General features: G+C 45.1%; 1 protein-coding gene across 3 annotated transcripts in view; it reads right to left on the bottom strand.

Annotated features, from left to right (window-relative positions):
- Positions 1 to 24,169, bottom strand: part of DOCK1 (dedicator of cytokinesis 1) — a 524,727-nt gene that overhangs the window by 56,135 nt on the left and 444,423 nt on the right. For all 3 annotated transcript variants that reach the window (XM_027063392.2, XM_027063390.2, XM_027063391.2), the window contains 6 exons: positions 23,614 to 23,762; positions 13,146 to 13,231; positions 12,806 to 12,962; positions 6,339 to 6,379; positions 4,793 to 4,883; positions 534 to 653 (listed from right to left, as the gene is read on the bottom strand). In XM_027063392.2, coding sequence (XP_026919193.1) covers positions 534 to 653; positions 4,793 to 4,883; positions 6,339 to 6,379; positions 12,806 to 12,962; positions 13,146 to 13,231; positions 23,614 to 23,762 — 644 coding nt within the window. The remainder of the gene's footprint in view (positions 1 to 533; positions 654 to 4,792; positions 4,884 to 6,338; positions 6,380 to 12,805; positions 12,963 to 13,145; positions 13,232 to 23,613; positions 23,763 to 24,169) is intronic.

Below are 24,169 nucleotides of genomic sequence, written 5' to 3'. Positions count from 1 at the left end.
AGTTACATCTTATGTGACTCACACAAACTACACTGATAAGACCTATTACTGGCTGATTAAAATGATGGCAGGCTTCCTCCCCATAGAAGTCAACGGAATAAATAATTTTGTGGGAGCCATTGAATCTAGAATCCGCCAAAATGGTGCAATACTGGTCTTATCACAGGATTCATTTTTCAGGGAGAGCAGAAAAATCCCAAGTGTCAAAGGAACGCATTAGTCCTAAGTGCTCAGAAACTCCTCCAAATGGGTGTCCCAGACCTGGTTGTCTCCAGCAAAGACCAGCAAAATTCTTGTACTTTTTTAGTTCCTTACTTTCAGAGCGTGTATAGAAGGAAGACCGTGGGGTTTCTTGGTAGGATTTCTACTCGGAAGGGCCAGCTGGTGAGCCATGCATAAAACCTTCCAACACATAACCTGTAACAAACTTCTGGTTGCACGAACATCACCTGCCATGAAATGCGTGCTGCAGAAATATACACGTAACGAGAAAAACACAAGAAAAACTGCACTTTTTTTTTTTTTTTTTTTACCTTGCCTTTGTCGAAGTAGTGGATGATCTCCTGATAGAGCTGTTCTTTCAGCTGTCCCTGTGTTGTCGCCTGGTACCCATCCCGCTGGGTGAGGTGGGCCGCACACACGTCCTCTGACCACTGGGGCAAAAGCAGAGCATGAGAAGTGCCAGGCGAGGGCACGCCCAGTGCCGCCCCGTGCCCTCCCTTGGTCAGAATGCACAGTGAGTCCCGCACGCCCTGCACGCACGAGGCCACGGTTCCAGGGCCACTCGGGGCTGCTGTCATCAGGCTGTTGGGGCCTGGAAATGAGGGCACAACCTCTGTGCAGAGGCCCCACGAGGAATGAAAGACAAGAGGGAGGCAAAGCCAGGCCTAGAGTCACACAGAAGAGAAACCGGCAGGTTCTGGAACGCACAGAACTGTCAGCTTGCTGAGAGTGTGTTGAAATACCGGGGATGAATTATGCGCCACGTGACTGGGGCTGTCTCAAGTGAGGCATCCCGGGGTCTTGGACTCAGTCCTGAGACACTCAACATTTTTCCTAAGCTTATTTATTTTGGGGATTGGGAGAGGGAATGAGCAGGGGAGGGGCAGAGAGAGGGGGACGGAGGATCCGAAGCAGGCTCTGTGCTGACAGAGAGAGCCCAATGTGGAGTTTGAACTCACAAACCGCGAGATCAGGACCTGAGCCGAAGTCGGAAGCTTAACCGACTGAGCCACCCAGGTGCCCCCTCCTTTAGCAAAGAAGACACAGGGATCTCACATACCATTCGTAAATAAAAGGAACCTGGTGGCCTATCTTTGGACCTTTGGCTCTGGGCTCGCTGCCCATCACCCAGGCACAACTCGATCAGTGGATGTGGAAGTGACAGTGGACCCATAGTATACACAGGAGATGCACAGAGGTCTCAGCAAGCCGGGGAGATGCACCAAAGTGAAGGCAAGCTCATCTGATGTGTCAGCTCATGAACTCGGGCTCCGCAAAACAGTGGCATTAAGTATAAGGGTTCAATAAAATTCACTATTGGGTAGGAGCTACTATGTGCAAGGCACGGGGTCAAAGATGAGTCAGAAGGTGCCCTGACCCAGAGACAGTGCTAGGACAGCTTAGAGCACAATGATCTGTAATAACGCCACAAAATGTGTTCCATGAGCATTAAAGGGTAAGAGGGCTGAGTACACACTGTCGGTGGGGGTGGGGTCTGGGGATGCTCCTTGGAGAAAGTAATTAGAATGGGCTTGTTTATCAGTTGGACACAGGAGGTAGAGTTTGACCCTGTAGATAGGCCAGCAAAGATGCTGCAAAGAAAGCAATGGACCCCCAGGCCGCCTGGACCAACATGGGGGTCCCAGTGTGCCCCACTGGACCCAATGCTGTTCAGGCCACATCTGGAGCAATGACACCAGCCAGGGTGACACATTTAGGGGCAGATTAATGAGAGTAATAGCTGTGATCGGGCAGAGGCCCAGCAGGACTGGCCTGCTAAAATGGGGAGCAGGGGGCTTGGGGAGCATGGTGAGGCTTCCCAAGAGGCACCTCCTGCTGAGCCCTGGGGGCTCCAACAGGGCCCAGAGCACGGGGCCAGAATGGCTCCCCTGCTCTAGAAATGTCAAGTAAGGGTGAGAAACATTTAATCAGGCTGCAAAGGTTTCACCTTGAAATTAGACTCGCCTCTACTGATCACAGTTGGCTGTTACAAAATCATTAAATTATGGAGTTCTCACTGCACAGCTAGATTTCTATTCTTCATGGGGATAAACGTACAATTTTAGATGATTCTGAAATGTAACAACAATAAAATAAATAAGAAAGTTGATTTCAAATAACTTCCTTGGAGTTTAAAATCAATTAAAAAATATTGAAGAGGGGAATAAAAGTCCCTCTACACCTTCCATTTAAACACTGATATGATTTAACTTGATTACGGGGACTCAAGGCTAAGGCTTGCATTGGTCTTGGTTTAGGCAAAATAACCAAAGATTATATTTGAGAATTTTTAGCTAACGAACAAGAATGTATCTGTCACGTTGAAGGAAAATTTTCATAACGAAACAAATAACGCCTTCATTAAGCTGATTAACCAGCTCGAGTTCACACTGAATGCTGTATCAAAATATATTTAGAAAAAATTACGAAATGTAATGATGCAAAAGATAGGGAGAGAAATTATAGAGCATTTTGCCATTTAACTGGAAAATTCGGAGCCCCAGTGGAAAAGATAACGCACTTGGGCCTATGGATATGGGTTGTGAAACACACCCTCATGTGGTCTGTGCCGAGCCCATCTGCATTCAATAAATTCAATGCGTGAACAAATGATAGTTTACACACATATCTATTTTATGTTCACGTGCACATGCGAGTGCTTATGTACTATAAGAGAGTGAGGGTGAGTGGGTAGCTTGTCAACCCCATTTTAATTTTCCTGGTGAAAATAAATATCTTCATAGCTGCAAAAATGCCTTATTACTGAAATTTGGGTTGCTAACAAATGAAGGCCATTAGAATTCGCAGTGGCATGGCTGGTGTCAGGTCTGCTAACTGAAATCTCTATCTTTGTACATTACATTCCTTGGGAGAGCTTTATGTGGGGTGAAGCCAGACGGGGGTCTACTGATGAGTGTTGATGAGGCACCCAGACTGATCCTCCTCCTGTTTTCCTTGCAATGGACCCTTTTGTTTTCAGGCAAAGCTACATCTCCGCACTCCAACATCTCCACAGCAGCCGGTGTGTATTTGTATCACCAAGAGTTACTAGAGATTTCAGGGTTGGGCCAAAGGCTGGAAGATTCTTGCTGGAGTTTCACTCTTAACATAGTGTTCTCCTTAATGCTTCTCAATACCCAAAAGACATTGCTTAATGCCTGTTTTAATGCGATCTTCTCTGGTTTTCTTTCTTTTAGTTTTTGGTGTTTGGGGGGGGGCTGGCCTGAGTTTGAAAACAGGATTCCTTGAATGAGTGGTCTTTATGTTGGGTCACTCAACTAAATTTGAATTCTCCTAACCGTTCTTGTTGATCCAGTTTGTAATTTTTCAAATTTTCTTTATAAGGATGTAATGGAAAAGATGATCTAATGATTAGCTAAAGTATTAATACATAAAACTAGAGGTTGTATAGCATTTCCTTCACCTATCTACTTATCCATCCATCTGCCTACCGACCCACCCACCTACACATTTATCCATCCATTGATCCATCCATCCATCCATCCACCCATCCATCCATCCACTCATCCATCCATCCATCCACCAACTTACCCATCCATTCACCCTTCCATCCATCTATCCACCCATACTTCCATTTATTCATCCATCCACCCATCCATCCATCCATCCCTCCATCCATCCATCCATCCATCCATCCATCCATCCATCCACTCATCCATCCATCCATCCACTCATCCATCCATCCAGTCATCCATCCATCCATCCACCCACTTACCCATCCATTCACCCTTCCATCCATTCATCTATCCACCCATACTTCCATTTATTCAACCATCCATCCATCCATGCATCCATCATCCATCCACCCACCCACTTACCCGTCCATTCACCCTTCCATCCATCCATCTATCCACCCATACTTCCATTTATTCATCCATCCATCCATCCATCCATCCATCCATCCATCCATCCATCCATTTACTGTGGGTCTACTCAGTATAATTAACTGGGCTAGAATTGGGCATCAGGGAAAAGCATGAATACATTACTGCAAACAAACATTCAATGTCAAAAGATATCTGCAAAACAAAAGAATCATCACAGCTGAACGTTGTCATGCTAGACCTGTGCTCAGGAGCAACACTCCACGAGAATTAGGCAGGAGGTGTAACGTCAACTGATGGACTAATAGAAGATCTCAATGTGAATGCTTTGCTAAGATAATTAGGGATATGTCTCATCCTATCCTACCCTGAGCTGTCGAAATTCCTTCTTACTGATGTTATTCTCCACTACCTCTGAGTTCTGCTGGCATGAATAAGGAACCGTAGAATCTCTAACTCGCTGCTAGCCGACAGCCCAATGATGGCTGTTTATGATGCTCAGTGATAATTTGCTATGACATCTTGTTAAATCTGCATTCAGTAGGGCCAAGCCTACAATCAAAGTAGCTCCTAAATATGTCTTTGTTTATGTCACTACATTTAGTCAAAATCCATAAGATCTTAAATCATAGGTTTACTGAAATTTATCATGGACAAACACAATTTTAAATAATCTCAGAACATATAACAACAGAATCATAAAAGCGTGTAGTAATTTCTATTACCTTCAGAAGCTTTGCATGGAGAAGCAAGGTATAAGCTGCCTCCGTGTAGTTATCACACTCTTTATGCAGGTCACACAGCTTGTACAAATACCTGAGGTGACGAAATAGACAGATATTTCTCACATGGGAACACATCATTTGTGCTGAGGATTGCAAGAGCTGAATTCTACCTTCACCAGTGCACCATATCTACACCTTCTGTTTACAGTGCTCACAACTCACAATGGCTTGAACACTCTGGGTGCAGGAAGCACTAAGAAAAACCAACAAGAGAAATATACAATCATATATTAAAAAAAATTTTTTTTAACGTTTATTCATTTTTGAGAGACAGAGAGAGACAGAGCATGAGCAGGGAAGGGGCAGAGAGAGGGAGACACAGAATCGGAAACAGGCTGCAGGCTCCGAGCTGTCAGCACAGAGCCCGAAGCGGGGCGCGAACTCACAGACTGCGAGATCCTGACCTGAGCCGAAGTCGGACGCTCAACCGACTGAGCCACCCAGGCGCCCCCTATACAATCATATTTTTAAAAGAATTTTGAGTCCTCCCTTTTCAGGATGAAAAGGAAGCTGGCACAGGAAGGCAGAATTGTACTTAAAGGGTTTCTCATTCTTTTTAATCTGTTCCAGAGTTTTCTCCTTATATTTGAAATGAGATTACAATGTTTGATTGTGATTTCTTACATTTCTATTGAATCCAAACACACACACACACACACACACACACACACACACACACACACATAAAAATACAAATCCATAAAAATAAAGGGCTCTGATGATCACAGTGAATGTGATCAAAAGAATTTCTTTGCCATTAAGATATAAAGGTTGCTTTTTTAGTATAAAGTAAACTACATTTTGGATAAAAGAATCTAGTTGTTTTCCCAAAAGTTTATTAAGTTTCTATGGCATATTTTTATACGGGAGAAAGGAAAAAATTTTTAGAAATCAAGTTAGACAATCATGCTTGATGTAATAAACACATCATTAAACATGAATGTCACGTGATGTATCCTTACTCTATTCTGCTAAGTTATAGTCTTGCTAAATATTTGACACTCACCCCCTAAAGGTGACCAAGAGAGGGGGCTCAATCACAGCCCACCCCTCTAGAGAAAAAGGCAAGTGAAGGAGAAAAATCCAGCAGACAATATAAAACATCGGAACACAGTGTCAGTTAAAGTAAGAATGGACTGAAAAATTATACTATTGTCCATATGTGATAAAATTAAAACTGGATTTCTCACTTGATCATATGGTTGTCTCTTTTCTAAAAGGCCATATGGGTCAGTCAAAAGATACAAAAACCCTGTGCAATAATAATTTATGGCTTTTCTCTAAGGTGGCTAAATATGACTGTCAAAGCTCCGTGTTGGTGTAGATAAACTGGGCCAGGAGTCAGAACACATCAAACTCTACCTTGAGGGTTCACGATTCCTCCAAGATAAACCCCCACAGTTAGAAAACATTTGTTAGCATGGACGTAACAAACAGTACTTCTAATAAACATGCAGAGGTACAAGCAAGCATGATGCCCACCTACCTTATATACATTTCTTCTCTTTCAATTTCTTTGTAGAAATTCTGAAAAATCAAACCACAACACTGTTTTGAGAAACCTGTTCTATATAAGATGTCACCTGCGGGTTAAATCATCATGGTTCTTCCTTTGTGTCAAACACAGCCAAATGGACCCAGCCCCTTGGTGTAGAACCATAAATTCACATAAAATGCGAAATTCACTTTTTGAGGGGGCAATTTTAATGATTCCGTTTCTTGCACTGTGAGGACAAAAACCTACTTCTGCCATTGAAGAATCACCAGTCGTTCATTAAAAAATGGTATTACCCAAAGATATGACAGCTTAGCCATTCTTAACTGTTGTAAAGTCATTAGAAGATAAAAAAAAAAACAACCCAGCAAAGATCCCAAATTTGGGAAGAAACCTGAACGTGATTTAAGACATGCTGGGCCCAGCTTTGGCAAGAGCCCCTAGAAGGCAACATGGTATTCGAGATGTGTGGTGATTAATGTGGTAGCCACCAGCCACATGTACTCAAATATAAATTAAATTTAATTAAAATTAAATAAAGCTAAACATTTGCTCCCTCTGTTACACCTGCCACGCTCTAAGGGCTCAGTAGCCCTATAGGGGTTAGTGTTACTGTATCTAACTGTGCAGATATAGAACATTCCCATTCTCACAGAAATTTCTATTGGACAGTGCTGTTCCAGACAGAGGGACCTTCCAAACCATAGTAATTAAGTAAGTAAGTAAACAAACAAACCAATAAATAAGTGGTTGCCATTTGAACAGCACCTTCTGTATACGCACCAATGAAGAAAGATTAATGAGCAGGTTATAAGCAAGGGGTATTTCTGCATAGTGTAGAATATCTTCTGGGCGAGCATGAAAATTTCTATCAAAATGGTATTTCTTAATGTAAACGTCTCTATAAAGACTTTAAAAACTTTACCATACACAAGGCGCCAAAAAGGTGCAGAACAGTCACCTAACCAAGCCGAATGGCAGGCAACACCACGGCCACTTTCGGCGTGAAATTTAGCACCTGAATCTGATGTGCTGACTCCGGGATCAAGGCCTGAGATACCAGTGAATATCTCTGCTATAAAGGAGTCCAATTATCCCATAGATGGCGTAAGTTGTTTAATTTCATTAGCAACAAAAGACACTGCCACTGGAACTGATTTCTTTGAAAATAAGTGATAAATAAATACAAGAAAGAGGGGCACCTTTAGCAAAATGCTCCAAGATTTTCATATTTTGCTGCATCTGAGATGTTAATGTCCTCTGGTTCATAAGCTATGGCTCAGTAATGAGGATATTTTCAGCTGACAACTCAGGGAGACGTAACAAAGAGAATCCGCATCAAAGGCAGAGGATGAGCCCTTCCAACTCTAACTCACCAGTATTTACAAGCTACGACTGCACACCATCCTATTCTGCACTCAGATTTTTAATCCTTTCCCAAGCGTTTGATCATTCGCCTTTACAATTTCACAACGGGGATATCATGCGACCTTTATTCCTCTCTCATGGATATGGAAATGTCTTCCGTTTCCTGCCTGTGCTTAGTTCTGTTCCCTTCCTAGGACTTCAAAACCTCTCTAGAACTGAAGAACGCTCATCTCAAAACCGTTTCTATATAAAACTGTGGGTTTCTTACGTAAAAGTTCACGTTGCTCTGGCGCCCCACTTCTGGGCTCTGCCGACAGCACCCCCCCCCCCCCCCCATCGTCCCCTCTCTCAAGTCCCTTCCGCACTGGTGCTCAGGCTCAAGCTCTACCAATCTCTGAGCAAGCCTTTCTGGACCAGACCCTCTAACACAAATGCATCACTATGCACCATTGATCTTCCAGAACTTACGCATTTGCATCATATACCGGTGCTGTACTCCCTCCTGAGTACTAAGATTTTTATAATTCTCGTGAGAACCACTTTAATTAGCATTGTAAAGGGGCCATGAAGAATGTCACTTATGTCTATAAAGTAACAGTGAGTCCACCACTCTAAGAGAGGGCTAAGTTGATGACGGCATAGAAGAACTTGGTCACACACAACAAAATTACCAACCAGTAATGAAAGACTGCAGGATTATGAGGTGACAAGGAAATTCTACTGAATTACAAATGTGCTTTCTGTCCAGGGGGAACTATGATCCAATGTCATGCACATGTGCTTACGGGGAGGTGTTCGTGTAGGGGTACTTAGGTCATTGGACAGAGTGACTGCTCATCTCTCATTAAAAAAAAAAAAAATTAACTGTAAGGAAGAGTAAGACATTAATGAACCCATATAACTAGAATGTTTCACTCACTCCGTTTAAAAAAAAAGCACTGGGGTGCTTAGGTGGCTCAGTCGGTTAAGCGGCTGACTTCAGTTCAGGTCATGATCTCAAGAGTCACAAGTTGAAGCTCTGCATTGGGCTCTGTGCTGATAGCTCAGAGCCTGGAACCTGCTTCAGATTCTGTCTTTCTCTCCCTCTCTCTCTCTCTGCCCCTCCCCTGCTTGCACTCTTTCTCTCTCTCAAAAAAATAAACATTAAGAAAAACAACACAAATTACAAAATAGCACTGGTTCTAAAGGAAATTTGCCAATGGGCTTAAAGGGCATCAATAAATCCTATGTTCTTTATTCTTTTTAAAATTTTTTTATTTTAGGATTTCAAGAGGGTTTCTGCTTAGTGATAAACGGAGTACATTTTATATATATTACTAATGGATGTCTATACACCTATATGAGATCAATATACATCTATTTCATAAGAAAAGTACCAGGACAAAAGGTGAAAATGGTCCACAGATTTAAAATATATTTATGTTTTGGGACACCTGGGTGGCTCAGTTCAGGTCATGATCTCACGCTTCATGGGTTGGAGCCCTGCGTCAGGCTCTGTGCTGATAGCTCGGAGCCTAGAGCCTGCTTCGGATTCTGTGTCCTTCTCTTAATCTGCCCCACCCCTGGTTGTACTCTGTCTCTCTCTCTCAAAAATAAATAAACAAAACAAGATCAGAAACTTTAAAAAATTAATAAATAAAAAATAAAATATATTTATGTTTTTACTTCTGTGACTAAATGTGAGCTGAGTAGTGAATATTAAAAAACCTGTCTATAAAAACCTGGTTTTCTTGTTTCTCTTTAATCCATAGATCCATTTTATTTTTAATTAAAAAAATGTTTAATGTTTATTTATTTTTGAGAGAGAGGGAGACAGACAGAGAGAGAGAGAGAGAGAGAGAAACAGAGAGAGGGAGACGCAGAATCAGAAGCAGTCTCCAGGCTCCGAGCTGTCAGCACAGAGCCTGACGCGCGGCTCGAACCCAAGAACTGCGAGATCATGACCTGAGCCGAAGTCGGACGCTTAACTGACTGAGCCCCCCGGGTGCCCCTATTTTATTTTTTAAATGAAAGACTTGTGATAGGTTGAGAACCATCTTGTGATCCCAGGCATTGGTTAAGAATGGAACACCTGACGCTTCATAGATCAGGATGTTCCAAGTCCAAAGAAGTTAATGATGTCAGATAATCTCAGGAATCCTGGATGTGATTCTTGATTAAAGCCTAGCTAGTGCTGACAGCACTAACAACAGGTATGTGCTGAGTGAGGCTCCGTATGAAAGAGGAACAGAGGTTAATCAGAAACTGTGACTGCAAGTGGCATTTCAAGAGCTTATTTTCTGACCCTGGGTCCTGATGATAAAAGGCCACATTCAGAGCACATCCCCACTAGGTTTCACGTCCTGGTGAACACGAGAGATCTTGCTTTAAAAAAAAAATAGTATTCTCAAACATCGAAGTTGGAAAGCTAATAAATGTATTAATAATTCTTCTCTCTGGACACAAATCAGCTTCTTAGATGACCTTAGAAATCAGGAGGAAGAGTATGTCCATAGTAGGGAATGATTTCAAAGAGGTTTCTACTTCTCTCCTGCAGGAAAATATTGATTTCTAGCTTCATGCTAACCATATTAGCATCACAGAAGTAAATTACTCTGAACAAAGGCAAAAATGCAGGAAGACAATGAAGCAAGGGCCAGGGCATTCCTGTGCAAAAGACTGGGGACTTTACCTGAGGCAGAGCTCACTGCTATGCTACACACAATTAGCCTACAAGTGAATGTAAACGTCAGCACAGCAGTAGGCCAGATCTCAGGGACGGAAGGAAGCCAGATGTCAGTAATTCTTCCAGTTGCCCAAGACCCTTACGAAACATATGCAAACATATTTCAATCTTTTAAGCTGATTCTTTCCTCGGCTGTGGCCAGTCTATTAATGAGACCAAAAACCTTCTTTATTCTGTCACAGTGTTTTGGATTGGTAGCATTTCTTTTTGATTCTTTCTTAGAGTTTCCATCTTTCTGCTTATTATACTCATCTGTTTCTGCATAAAGTCTCCTTTTTCCATTAGAGCTCTTAACAATTTAATCATGGTTATTTTAAATTCCCGGTCTGAAAATTCTGAAAACATCTGCCAAAGCGAAGCCTGGCTCTGATGTTTGCTCATTCTCTCTTAAAACTGTTTTTGCCTTTAGTATGCCTTGTAATTTTACGTTGAAAGTGGACATGATGCGCCGTGTAGGAGGAATCCAATCCAGTACTGGCTCCGGTGGTGGTTTTTGCTCCTGGGCTTCTGCTTCACTGTATCCTCTTGTCTCTCCAATTTGGGGGGCCAGCAGTTTTCTCCGTAGAAGGTGTTTATCATTCATCAAAACAGGTGGCCTATCCACGGATGGCAGGGGCCGGGATGGCTCAGGAGCTTTCAGCTGCCAGTTTCTTGCACAAAGCACAAATGCGGTATGGACACTACACTGGATGGAAGGTGAAAAAAATTTCCTTTTGCTTTTAAATCCGAGCATCTCTGGTGATTTCCTAAAGAGTGAACGATCGGTCATATTCCTCTTGGCACAAAAAGCCACTTCCAGGAGCTTGAAGGGCCTACGAGCCCATTCAAAATGGCGGGCATGGAAGTGAAGGCAGAGCAGGTACATGTCATTGAGCGACCAGATGATGATACTCTAGATCCAGGGGAGTAAAGTAAGGAGCACAAAGCAGGAGTAGTGTCTCCTGCCTCAGGACAGGCAAGGGAAGTTGAGGAAGACCCTCTCAGGGCCAAGAGTCTGCTCTTCAGGCTACTTACCAGAGGAGGATGACACAGAGAGAGACAGACATCTTCAAAGCTGGGAGTGGGAGTCATGTGGCTCCTGACAGCCACGGGGTTCACCAAACACTCCCTGCAGATGAGCTGGTCATGAAGCTTCCTGAAAGCACGATGCCCTGCCCGAAGCTCACTGCTTCACTATTGTCTCGGGCAGGCAGTGTCCACAGGACCTGGCCATGTCACGGTGACAACAGGGGTCAAAGAGGTCCGTGGACGGCAGTGGCCAAGTCTACCCAAGCCATCTGCTATCCACAAGACCACGAGCTAGCTCCTCGTAGCTGCCGTAATAACTCACAGTAAACCTGGTGGCTTAAAACGACAGATATATATTCTCTTGCACTTCTGGAGGTCAGAGTCTGAACTCAAGGCTTCAGCAGGGCCACACGCCCTCTAAAGGCTCCAGGTGTAAATTCTATCCTGCCTCTTCCAGCTTCTGGGGGTGGTGGGGGGGGTCCAAGTGCCCCTGGGCTTGTGGTCACATAACTCCAGTCTCTGTCTCCATCTCCACATGGACTTCCGTGTGTCTCCTTTTCTGTCTCACTCTCTTTTTAAAATGTTTATTTATATTTTGAGACAGACACGCAGAATGCGAGTGGGGGAGGGGCAGAGAGAGAGAGAGAGAGAGAGAGACACACACACACAAAATCTGAAGCAGGTTCCAAGCTCCGAGCTGTCAGCACAAAGCCCGATGCAGGGCTCAAACTCACAGACTGCGAGATCAAGACCTGAGCTGAGGTCGGCTACTTAACCGATGAGCCCCCCCACCCCCGCCTGGCGCCTCTCCTCTTCTGTCTCTTATAAGAACACTTGTTATTGGAGTTAGGGCCCACCTGGATAGTAATTCAGGATGATCTCCTCTGGAGACCCTGAACTCAATCACATCCGCAAGGAGTCTTTTTTTCCAAATGAGGTCCCGTTCGCAGGTTCCGACGAGTGGGATGCGGACCTATCTTTTGGGGGCCATCATTCAACCCACGACAGGACATGCTTGCCACCTCCTAATAGTGATGCCCTTGAGACCTATAATCAAGGAAGCTGCTACCCTGGTTCCAAAATAAGATGGAGGAATGGCTCCAAAATAAGATGGCTCTTCCTTCTTAGCCATGGGAAGAACGATGTGAAAACACCTGGAGGGGACAGGATTTTGCAGACGTGTTTACAGTGGATCTGCAAAAACAGCTCTTCCTTTTCCCTTCCCCTGCAACAGACGAGGAAACAAGCAAAGGAAGTTCCGTGGCCAGCTGTCACGAGGCTTCTGAACTTTTTGAACACAGTACGTTTCTGGCTTACTGTGAAGATTGGAAATTTAATTAACTTGCATTTCACTCACCAGCACGTTGACAGTGCAGCTCATACGATTTTCTTTGTTCTCATCATGCATGATGGTTCTATAATCCAGGAGTCTTTCCATCAGGCGCACAACGAGTTTTACAAAAGTTTCTCCTGTTTTGGCGAGGTATTTGTGTTTCCTGCAGTGTTCCAAGAGGCTGAAAAGTAATTATGCACAAGTTGTTAATCCTCTCAGAAAAAGAAACTTGACTGGTGCAATTTAAAATATTTCCCATTATTAACACGTTTTAATTATTTCTGGGCTACAAAGTTCATTGTAGTCTAATTACAGTCTCCCTGTCTCTATTCTGACATAAATCCTACTGTTAATCAACACTTACATTTTATCAAATAACACTTTGTACTGTTCATCTCCTCTGCCTCCTTCCACTTCATGATCCAGCTTGGTGATGATCTCATTTTCAAACTATAATTAAGCAGAGGAAGCGTAAATAATCAGCATGGTGGATATTTCATTTTATGACTGAGCATCAACGGCACGTAAATCGGGGAGAGATCATCATCAGATAGTGACCCTACGCCTTTGAAACCTGATTTCACTTAAGAGGTACCATCCCCAACCCCCTAGAGATGTCTGATGATCCCCTGCCACAGGGGGATTCTTCCATTTCCTTCCCTGGTTAATGGAGCCTAAACATGTACATTCTGATGGGAGGAGCAAGGAGCAGAGAAAAGAAAGGCGAGGGAACCGTAGGACGAATAATCAAGGAGCCATGCGAAAAAATGTCTCAAACTTCATCTCCACCAACAAGTAACATCTAAAATAGCTCGTTGGTTCCTGGAAAAGAACAGATGGTGTTTCACTTGCCAGCAAAAAGTTCTCTGCAATCACAAAACATCGAAGGGGCCACTTCACTGCTATTCCCTGATGGGTCTAGTGAAATACCTCACTTGGGTTGAAAAAAAACATAAAACACAGGAAGGACAGCATCTCTACAAGACCAGCAGACGTCTCGAGAAGGTCCATCTCCAGGCCTTTCCTTGAACACTCCAAAGCTTCTGATCAGATTTCCAGAGCAAGGGGTGGGAAAGGATCCTCAGAAATGCTCCCTGGACCGAAACCCTGTCTCTTGGAGTTTTGGGGAAAACTCTAAACTCTGGAGAGGTACAAATTTCCAAAAGATTTTCACAGGGGTCATGAGCCTTGTGGCTGACGAGGCTGGAAATAACTACCTAGATAATAATGGATCTGAGTGCTCATCCTCACTGCCCAGTCTCCCGTCCCTGGCAGAATTCAGGGCCACCTCCATACGGGATTCTCACCAGGTGAGCGCCATGTTGCACGAGCCCTGAAATCACCCATTGACTTGGGCCAGGAAGGAAGGAGGCCCCTGAGACCGTTAGTTCCCGTAGAGCAGGAGATCACCACACCGAATTGAAAGAAGACTGGCAGAGGGGGAATTGAGGGAAACAACGGCTAAATTCAGGATACAGAAAGCAAGCACACCCTCCATGTAGGCAAGGGTCTCTAGGATCCCTTTATTTTAAAAAAAATTTTTTTTTCAACGTTTATTTTTATTTTTGGGACAGAGAGAGAGACAGAGCATGAACGGGGGAGGGGCAGAGAGAGAGGGAGACACAGAATCGGAAACAGGCTCCAGGCTCTGAGCCATCAGCCCAGACTCTGACGCGGGGCTCGAACTCACGGACCGCGAGTGAGATCGTGACCTGGCTGAAGTCGGATGCTTAACCGACTGCGCCACCCAGGCGCCCCTAGGATCCCTTTAAAATACATGCTCAGTGGGCACCTGGGGGGCTCAGTCGTTGAGCGTCCGACTTTGGCTCGGGTCACGGTCTCACGGTTTTGTGGGTCCGAGCCCCGCGTTGGGCTCTGTGCTGACGGTGCCCAGTCTGAGCCTGCTTCAGATTCTGTGTCTCCCTCTCTCTCCCGGCCCCTCCCCCACTCGTGCTCTGTCTCTCTCTCAAAAGCAAACAAACAAAAACAACATATAAAAAAAAATACATGCTCAGGCAATGCTTTCCAGGCTGACAATCCCCCGAGTCTCCTGCTATTACCAGGATCCTATAGTTATTTAAGCTGCGTGACAGACAGAATTTTCGTCTCTGCTGGTCTCTTCCAGAAGGGCCCCTGGTGGTGAGGTTCTAATGGGAGGACCGTGCTATGTGCTCATGAATCACTGGAGAACGAGTGTTAGACTGGAGCTGGGGAGGGCTTCCTGTGTCAGCAGAGGAGTCGTCCAGCCGGTCGCTGAGACACAGACTGTGCTCTTGGCCCCACAAGCCAATGGATGGACATGTCCATCTGAGGGCTCACAACAGGACTGCAGGCACCACGGGCTGCACGGGTCAAGCAGGGTGCCGCCGCTGCTGCTGTTGCAGGGGCGGCTGACTGTGGCACCCGTGGGGCCGGAGGCAGGGGGCCTGGGGAGACCCAGGGAGGAGCCTCAAACAGGCACAGACCCGCCTGATCTGATCAGGACTTGCTGCCTAAAGCCACGGTTCTATCGCATTACAGATGAGGCGGAGGCTTAAACAGGTCTGGGGAAGAGTATTGATTCTTGCTCAACATCAAGGACTCAACAACACTGCAAAACTCTGGACCTCAGTGAATCCTGCAACTCTCCTCTTGATCTTCCCCATCGTCTCCTCCCCAAGCAAACACCCTCTTTTTTATTCTGTTTGGCCTGAAAAGTTCAGGGATTTTAGGAGCACAGGAAAAGCGGCAATTCTAGCGAAGAAGAAAAAAGAACTTGTATTGTTTTCACCTGGAGCCTCATGATAATGACTGTACTGTAAAATCAACCACCTTTTGATACTAACCCACTAGGACTTTGTTCTTTACAGAAATTCCTCAGAAGGTGGGGCCCTTTTGGAATCAAATACGAGGCAGATCAGGTGCCATTAGGCTACAAGTTGACGTTTCCAGCCAATCCCATTTCCCAGAGGGTACCACGATGGGAGCACCTTAGGGGAAGTATTCGGTGGGTGCTGATTCTTCAGAACAAACAACGGAGGGATCAAATAAGACTCAATTTAACCAAAACACACAACCGCAGGCCACACATGTTCAACGAGCATACAATGAGGAAGGCACCGGGAATTCAGGAAAGTACGCTTTATCCCAACATGGACAAACACACACAGGCATTTGAAACCGCTCATCGCCGGTTAATCAGGAGGTTATTTGAACTTGGGAGTCTACTTTAGGGAAATAGCATGTTTTCTCTGCTTCCGCGTAAACCTATCTGTCACAAACAAGGGCAATAAGGAAACTCCAGCTCCTTAAGTATGCTGCTTATCAAATTTTGACTGATGAATTTAATGCTTCCTGAAATGAGTGGATGAATGAGAAGTAAATCAGAGAGCACAGCTGATTCTAATTTTACTAACCTCTAGTCTAAACTAAGTGATTTGCACGAACACCTGGCAGCCCTCTTTACCAGCAAGGATTCAATACCCCAGATCTGCAGCCAGCCTCTCGTTCCAGGACCTCCATTATTTTTTTACAGAATATTCTAGAATTAATTTGTTAGTGTACTGAGAATGGTTATCACAATCAGGACTAAATGATCCTGTCCAAATAAACTGGAGAAAGTCCATTTGCTGATAGAGCAGAGCTGATTTAAAAAACAAAAACAAAAACAGAAACAAAAACAAAAACAACTGTGCTTATTCTCTTACTCATAAATGCACACTGGTAATTTCCAGCAGGGTTCTCTACGGTGAGGTTAAAATTAGCAAGGGTTTACTGTGTGGCTCCAAAGGGGGTTGAGGCAAAACCATTATACTTCCTCTCTTTTCTGAATCACCAGTATCACTACAAAAATGTCCACAGGGTGTCCAACTTAAAAAGCTGAACAGAGCATCTCCAAGCCTCCCAAACCAGCGCCCCTCCAAGAATATGAAACAGAGTCTGTGAGAATACAGGGCTTTTCGGAAGGTTGACAGCATTGTTAATTCAATTAACTTTGAAAGGAATGACCGCTTTAGCCATTCACTGCCACAGTTAACCACGGGTTATTGGCTCCAATTTAAGAGATCATGGAGTGAAGGATCTCGGCAGTGGATAATCCAACAGCCACTTTTGTTTGCTTTAGAGTGCATCATTTTTTTTTTTTTTTTTTTTTTTGGAAGTCAGATTTACCGTTCCTGCTACCATGCCCAGATAGATGCATAGAACCAGGCCTGCTCCTCAGGCATCCAGGAGAGCATTTATACAAGGGATCTGAGGTTATGTCAGAGCAAGGAAAGGGAGCTGGACCAGGATGGAAAGGTTTGCACAAATAGTTTATTTACCACATCGATAAAGTGCTTGGAGGTTACCAAGAACAGGGTGAAATCTGAAAGCTAGGAACATGGCTTTCTATGTCTATTAGCAAAAGCATTCCTTTGGCTTTTCTGCAAATACGCCTTCGTGAATGTGCTCTGCCCACGGGTGCTCTGCTTTCTCCTGTTTTTTGTTTTTTTCCCCCAAGAAAATGTGTTCGCAAGGTACTGGAGGGAGGGCCATGATTTGAGAGCACCCTCTGGTATCACAGAGCTGCAAGGAATCAGATTCTCAGTTTCTGAACTTCCAGAAGGAACTGCAGAACTATGTCCGTTCTCTTTAGCGCTGACAGGAGGGGTAGGTGGGGGAACATCACTGAACTATACCTGCGTGGACAACATGAGTGAGAAGAAGGAACCGGCTTCACATTCTCACTCCATATCCCCACATCCTTCCAAGTCTAACAAGAAGGCTGTTCGCTGACCTTGAAGCTTCCACCTAGAGGCTCAAGAGCCCCAAGGCTGGGGAACTATCTGCTGCCTGGCTGTTACACCTGGCAACACCTGAGACAGGTGCAGCTGCCCCCCATTTCCATAGCACACACATCAAGAAGGGATTTGGGGCTGTATCCAATGACACTGGACTCCAGAAACATGCTCTCAGAGTGAGCCCTGTTTAATTTGGTCAAAAGAGATTACAGGAGGGGCGCCTGGGTGGTTCAGTTGGTGAGGCGTCCAACTTTGGCTCAGGTCATGGTCTCGGGGTTCCTGAGTTCAAGCCCCACATCGAGCTCACTGCTGGCAGTGCAGAGCCCGCTTCAGATCCTCTGACTCCTCCACTTACACTCTCCCCCTCTCTCTCAAAAATAAATAAACATTAAAAAGACATTACAGGGGTATGGGCATCTCTTTGCTGCAAGGCTTTTAAGAACAGAATTCAATGCAATCAGAACTTTTATTAGAGTCCAGGGTGTCAGCTTCCATGATCTCTCAGACTTTGGGGTCCGGATTCAATACAATAAAAGCCTACTTCTCGTGCCGTATGTTCCCTTTCAGGGTCCGGAACTAAACTCAAGCATTATGTTGAAATCGAAAGCAAGAATAAACCAACAAACAAAATGCCAAAGAATTCAAGAATCATCAGGATAAAATCACCACCAAACTTATGTCCATATGACGGTGCAAAATGGACCAGCTTTCCCGCCAACCAGCAGAAGCCAGCAACATCCACTTGGGTTATTCAGTCATTCAGTTAGGGTTACCAAGCATGCGCAGTAGGAAGAGATTATTCAGACAGGACCTCAAAAACATCCAGGACACAAAGATTACTCATGTTCTAATACTGTTACAACTACAGTGGGTATTTCTGGAAGTTGTGGAGCATTTTACTGACCCTCACAGAGATGACAGAGAATAGCTTCATGGTTGAAAATATTATTTTTCTGTGGAGTCTTTCCCATTCCGTCTTTATTAATGGTATACAGCCCATACAGCCATTTGCTGAAATTCTCGGCTGTGAGTTCTGTGGTTGTTTTTTTTTTGGTTGTGTTTTGTTTTGTTTTTCTTCCAAAGACATAACAAATGGAATTCTTTCCAAAGGTGCCAGGAGGGAATTTACAAGCATGCTATTTTTTTATGGAGCAAAATCCAGCGAGGCTGCGACTCGGAGCATCACTGACTTGGGGGTAAGGGTGTCGGCGCCACAGGGGAGAAGTTAGTTTCAGGCCAGGGGGAAGTACGTCTCGTGGGAACGCGACCCAGCCGGGGCGCCTGGGTGATGTAAGGGACGCTGAGATGCTGATGTCTCCAAACACCTGTACAGCAGGTCCTGAAATCATCGCACATAGGCGCTCACCCTTGAAACAAGTCAAGATCTCCCGAAGACCCAGCTCGAGCATGAACGTGCCTCTCTGGGGACTGGGGTCAGGGTGGGGGTGGGTGGGCACAGGGACAGAGAACACGCCGTTGGCATGACTTGTGGGGTGGGCAAGCTGGAAGCAGAGACACCAGAGACGGCGTCCTCCGGGACTGGTAGACAGAAGATGCGGTAGAAGGGGACAATTTAGGGGAACAGATGCAGCGTCCACATCATAGAAGAATCTGAGAAAGGGCTGGGAGACCCGGGAATTGTCAGCAGGCCTCCGCAGAGCTTATCCGTCACCTGTGAGGATCTGCTCAGCACAAACGGTGTCAGGCCGAATGAAGGCGGGCCTGCAGCCCCCGGGGGGAGAGGGCCCCCGGCCAGCAGGAGGACAGAGCTTGTGAAAGGGTCACTCCATGCCTCTCCGTCCCACAACCGGGCAAACCTGTTCAGCGCCTGGAGCCTGGAGAGGCAGGACCTCAAGCACCGAGGACAAGGACAAGGACACGCCTCTGTTGGATGAAGATTCATGCTCTTCCTTGCAAAAGCAGAGACCAGAAAGGAGACTTTCGGGGAAATGTGTGTACGAGATCCCTCTGATGGAAGTCCTTCCGCTGCGGCTAGAGAACACACGAGCTGCCACTCTGGGGAGCTGTAGAAAAGCCCATCTGCAATGCCTGCTTCTGAAATTCCAGTCGTGGCTCGGTGCAGTTGAATCTGGTGTAAAATGGCAGGTTTTTCTTCGAATCCAGCAGCCCCCCCCCCCCCCCCCCCACTGCAACGGTAAGAGCATGCTACCACCCAGACATGATGCATATTTCACGAACAACGGTGCATAAACAGCCCCGCTCAGAAAGACACAGAAACCTTTAAAAAAAAAAAAAAGCTACATCATAGGCTCAAAACATGAACATTTTGCAAAAACGAAAAGCCCTAATGTCTTCCTCTCACTCCATTAGTGTTGCACATCTGCTATAAAAGTGAAGCCAATTTAAGCCCTTGTTGATGTGACTAATAAGGTTAGATAATTGGATTGGTGGCGGGTTAGGTAAACAGCAGCCAGCCAGCCCCAACCTGGAAGCTCCCTGGGAGGGAGGCGGGGATTCCGGGGCCCTGCTGTTCTGTGCACACACCCACTCACTGCTGTACACCCACACCACCCCCGAGGACAGAGGGCACGCCTCGTGCTTCAGGAAAGAGCAGCCAATAGAAGGCGAGCGTCGGCGGACCTGAGAATAGGAAAGAGTTAGAAAAGATATGTCAAGTCAAGAGATAGATGCTATGGACCAGGAGAGGCCGGGGCTAGGGCCCAAGAGAAGCAGCCGGATGCTAGAGATCAGAAAGATGACAAGTCTCTGCATCTCACCAGGGAGGCCAGGAGAGCAAACAAAGATGAGGCCGCTGTAACCTGCACCCAACCAACCAAGTGACAAGGAGCCTGGTAAAAAGGAATGATAGGGAAGCAGCGGGTCTAGGAGGGGTGATATTCCATGTGACACTCCACCCGGGAGGCTGAGACAGACTCACAGAAAAAAGAAATCAAGATATCCCAAGAGAAGAGGAGATGGGCCTTTTCCCAATTCGCAAGAAGAGATGAGAGCACAGAGACTTTTGTCACGCGTTTTCGCTTTTCTGCCTTTATTTAAAAAAAACCCTTTGGGGTGTCCTCCCACTGGTCTTTGAAGGCACAAGCAGATGACAACACCGATGAACAAATGGTCGATGATCACGGACCAAGAAATCCAAGTAGCTGACCATGCTTACCGACAGTGGGTTTCGTGGACCTGTGTCCTCACGTTTATGCTTCTATTTACGTATATCCAAGTGGGACACGTTTTATGGAAGGGAAATTGTTTGTGAAACAGAGTTAAATGTGCACAGCTACTTCCCCGCTGTCACTCAAACAGCTTGGTCTTCTGATATTAGGCAGTTTTTGAACCCACCACTGGGGGCAGAGTTGAGAACGGAGGCAGAAACCCCACGACTCTCCTTCAGTAACTTTGTGCCATTTCCTGGCAAACCAGAGACCCCGTGAATTGGAGAAATTCCCTAATGTAAATAACTACTATACTCTTTTTAAAAAATTGTATTTATTTCTGAGAGAGAGAGGGAGCATGCGTGCATGCGCGCACACACACACACGAGCAGGGGTGGGGCAGGGAGAGAGAGAGAGAATCCCAAGCAGGCTCCTTGCTGCCAGTGCAGAGCCCCACACGGGGCTCAAACCCATGAACCATGAGATCATGACCTGAGCCGAAACCAAGAGTCAGACACTTAACCGACTGAGCCACCCAGGTGACGCTATCTGATTCTTTAACAGCGCTTTTTCATACGGCCCTTCTTTAGGGCTTAATTCATACAAAATTCAAAAAGATGAATTTTCAGCTTAGGAAAAGGGATTTTAAACTACATTCCCTAGTTCTGGTGGACTGGCAGTGAGATTGGACACGATTTAGTGCCAGTGGCAGTCAACATGGGTCAAATCGTACGGCAACAGCATCAGAAAACATTGGCAATGTCAAAACTTACGAAAATATTTTGAATCGGCAATTCCGTTTTTGAGAACGTATACCAGGAAAACTTTCAAAAGAAAGTCAAGCAGTATGCATGAATATGTTCACTGTGCACTGACTCATGGTAGTGAGAATCTGCAAACAACCCAAACGTCCAGCTAAAGGTGACGGATAAGAGAAGATTAGCCAAGGGCGTGTGGTTAAGCGTCTGACTCTTGGTTTCGGCTCAGGTCATGATCTCATGGTTCACGAGTCCAAGCCTCACGTAGGGCTCTGCTGGCTGGTGTGGAGCCTGCTTGGGATTCTCTCTCTCTGCCTTTCCTCTACTCACTGTCTTTCTCTCTCTCTCTCTCTCTCTCTCTCAAAATAAATAAAAAAACCTTAAAAAAAGTTACAAAAGAGAAGATTATCCATTCCATTTTATGAAACCTTATGCCATCACAAAAATCATGGTTACTGCGCTGTCATCAAGAAAGAGGTGTCTGATAGATTGCCAAACAAAACCGAAAACATTTGGACAATGTTTACCATGTTACATTATATGTGTGCAACAACTGATCTTGAACCAGAGTGGGGAAAAAAAAAAAAACAGCTGTTCTTTTAAAACAATCTCTTTAATTTCATAAATAAGTCAACATAAGGAAGCCCTCTTCTGCTATGGAAAGAAAGGAAGGAAGGAAGGAAGGGAGGGAGGGAGGGAGGGAGGGAGGGAGGGAGGGAGGAAGGAAGGAAGGAAGGAAGGAAGAAAGAAAAAGAAAGAAAGAAAGGTGGAAGGGAGAAACAGAGAGAAGAAGGAAGGAAGGGAAGAAGGAAGGAAGGGGGGAAGGAAAGAAGGAAGGAAGGAAGGAAGGAAGGGAAGAAGGAAGGAAGGGGTAAGGAAAGAAGGAAGGAAGGAAGGAAGGGGGGAAGGAAGGAAAGGGAGGGAGGAAAGAAAGAAGGAAGGAAACGGAGGGAGGAAGGAATCAAAAGGAAAGGGAAGGGAAGGAAGGGAGGCGGGTGGGCAGGTGGCCTTCACAGGTTTATTTTATTCACTTCTCACAACATCCCTTAGGAGCAGATTCCATTCTGTACCAATATTACAGCTCGGAACCAAAGATTAAAGACGTTCGGTGAGTTGTGGGAGGTCCAGGTAGCACCAGGCTACGCCAGAAAGCACGGGTACCTGACATCAGTGTTCACACTCAAGTGTAGGCACAGAGCAGGGTTTCTTTTAGCTTTGTATCTGTTCTTTGCTCTAGAAACTAGCAAAATTATTCATCACGGCTACCACCTTCATGCCGTAATAGCAAAGACTGACCAGTGAAAAGGTAAAACTATTCAAAATCTATAAGGTAGCAAGTATAAAGGGGAGGAAGGAAAAATCTACTCTTTAAATATCACATCCATTACAGTTACGCTGCTCAGATGTAGTCTTTTTCCAATACAGGGATTTTTCTTCAAATTCTGCAAAAATCTATGTCAAGTGGGTACTTACTTACTCGAATCACTAGAATATTTAAATCAAGTATGGAGGAACCACTATCACTGGGGTTCTTCTCTTGCCTCCTGCAGAGCTTCCCAGCCAGCCCAGCAACACACGGGGGAGAAAGCCGCTGTATGTTCGTGCGGGTGAGCGTGTCCCCACTGGCGGAAATGTAAACACCACCTTTATTTTCATGGAATCCAGGGAAGGAGATTTTGTTAATCCTCCCACATAAATATGCAGATTTTGTCTTTCCTATGGATACAGTATGTTGTTGAGCACTCTACCTGGGATTTTTTTTTTTTTTTTTTAGAGGAATTCTCATCAGTTTCACGGCACAGGTGAAAGGTCAAGACACATGTAAAAGAAAACAAAAAAAAGCAGAGATTTTTGACCTGAAAATAACATAAGTTGGCAAGAAGCAGGCAGTCTGAGGGGATAACATCTGGTTAAACATTCTGAGGGTACATACCAAGGGGGAGGGGCGGCGGAAAGAGACTTTCATCCAGGGTTTAATGTGTAAGTAAATCCAGAGCAAAATGAGGAAAAGCTAGTCATTGACAATACTTCTCCCTAAAGATGCAGGCAAAGGATGACAGGCTTCTTCAATAAGGAAAATCTCTCAACATCTTTAACTCCAGAGCCATTTATAAGTCTTTTTCAAGGTTTCCAGGCTTGTTGGTCTTCTCCCCAAGCCACTTACCGCACACCTACTATGTCCTTACCATCTGGAAGCTGCGGGTCGAATGGAACTCACACTGCATCATATCAAAGAAAATGGGTATGGTGGCTTTGCGCAGTTCTGTCTCAGGAATTAGTGTCATTTCTAGTATCGGGCCGACCATTTCTGGAATGAACTTTATCTTGTGTTGACCTTAAACACAGAAATGCATTACTCAGAACATGTCTTTTAAAAAAAGGATTTTAAAATGCGCTTCAAAGGACCAAACAAAACCACACAGCTTAGTGTGATCCTGAATGCTAGGATACTGGGAATGTGCGTCCATTTCTCATCCGCAGGTATTTTGAATGTGTCCAGCCTTTAGTCTAAGAAGTGGACTGTATTCCTTTTTTTTTAATTTTTTTTAACGTTTATTTATTATTGAGAGACACAGCATGAGCAGGGGAGGGGCAGAGAGAGGAGGAGACCCAGAATCCGAAGCAGGCTCCAGGCTCTGAGCTGTCAGCACAGAGCCCGACACGGGGCTCGAACTCACGGACTGCGAGATCATGACCTGAGCCAAAGCTGGATGCTTAACCGATTGAGCCACCCAGGTGCCC

Source organism: Acinonyx jubatus, chromosome D2 (genome assembly GCF_027475565.1).
Source record: "Acinonyx jubatus isolate Ajub_Pintada_27869175 chromosome D2, VMU_Ajub_asm_v1.0, whole genome shotgun sequence".
In the NCBI taxonomy this organism is placed as follows: domain Eukaryota; kingdom Metazoa; phylum Chordata; class Mammalia; order Carnivora; family Felidae; genus Acinonyx; species Acinonyx jubatus.
Note: the sequence above shows the minus strand (reverse complement) of the source record. Positions and strands in the feature narration are given on the sequence as shown.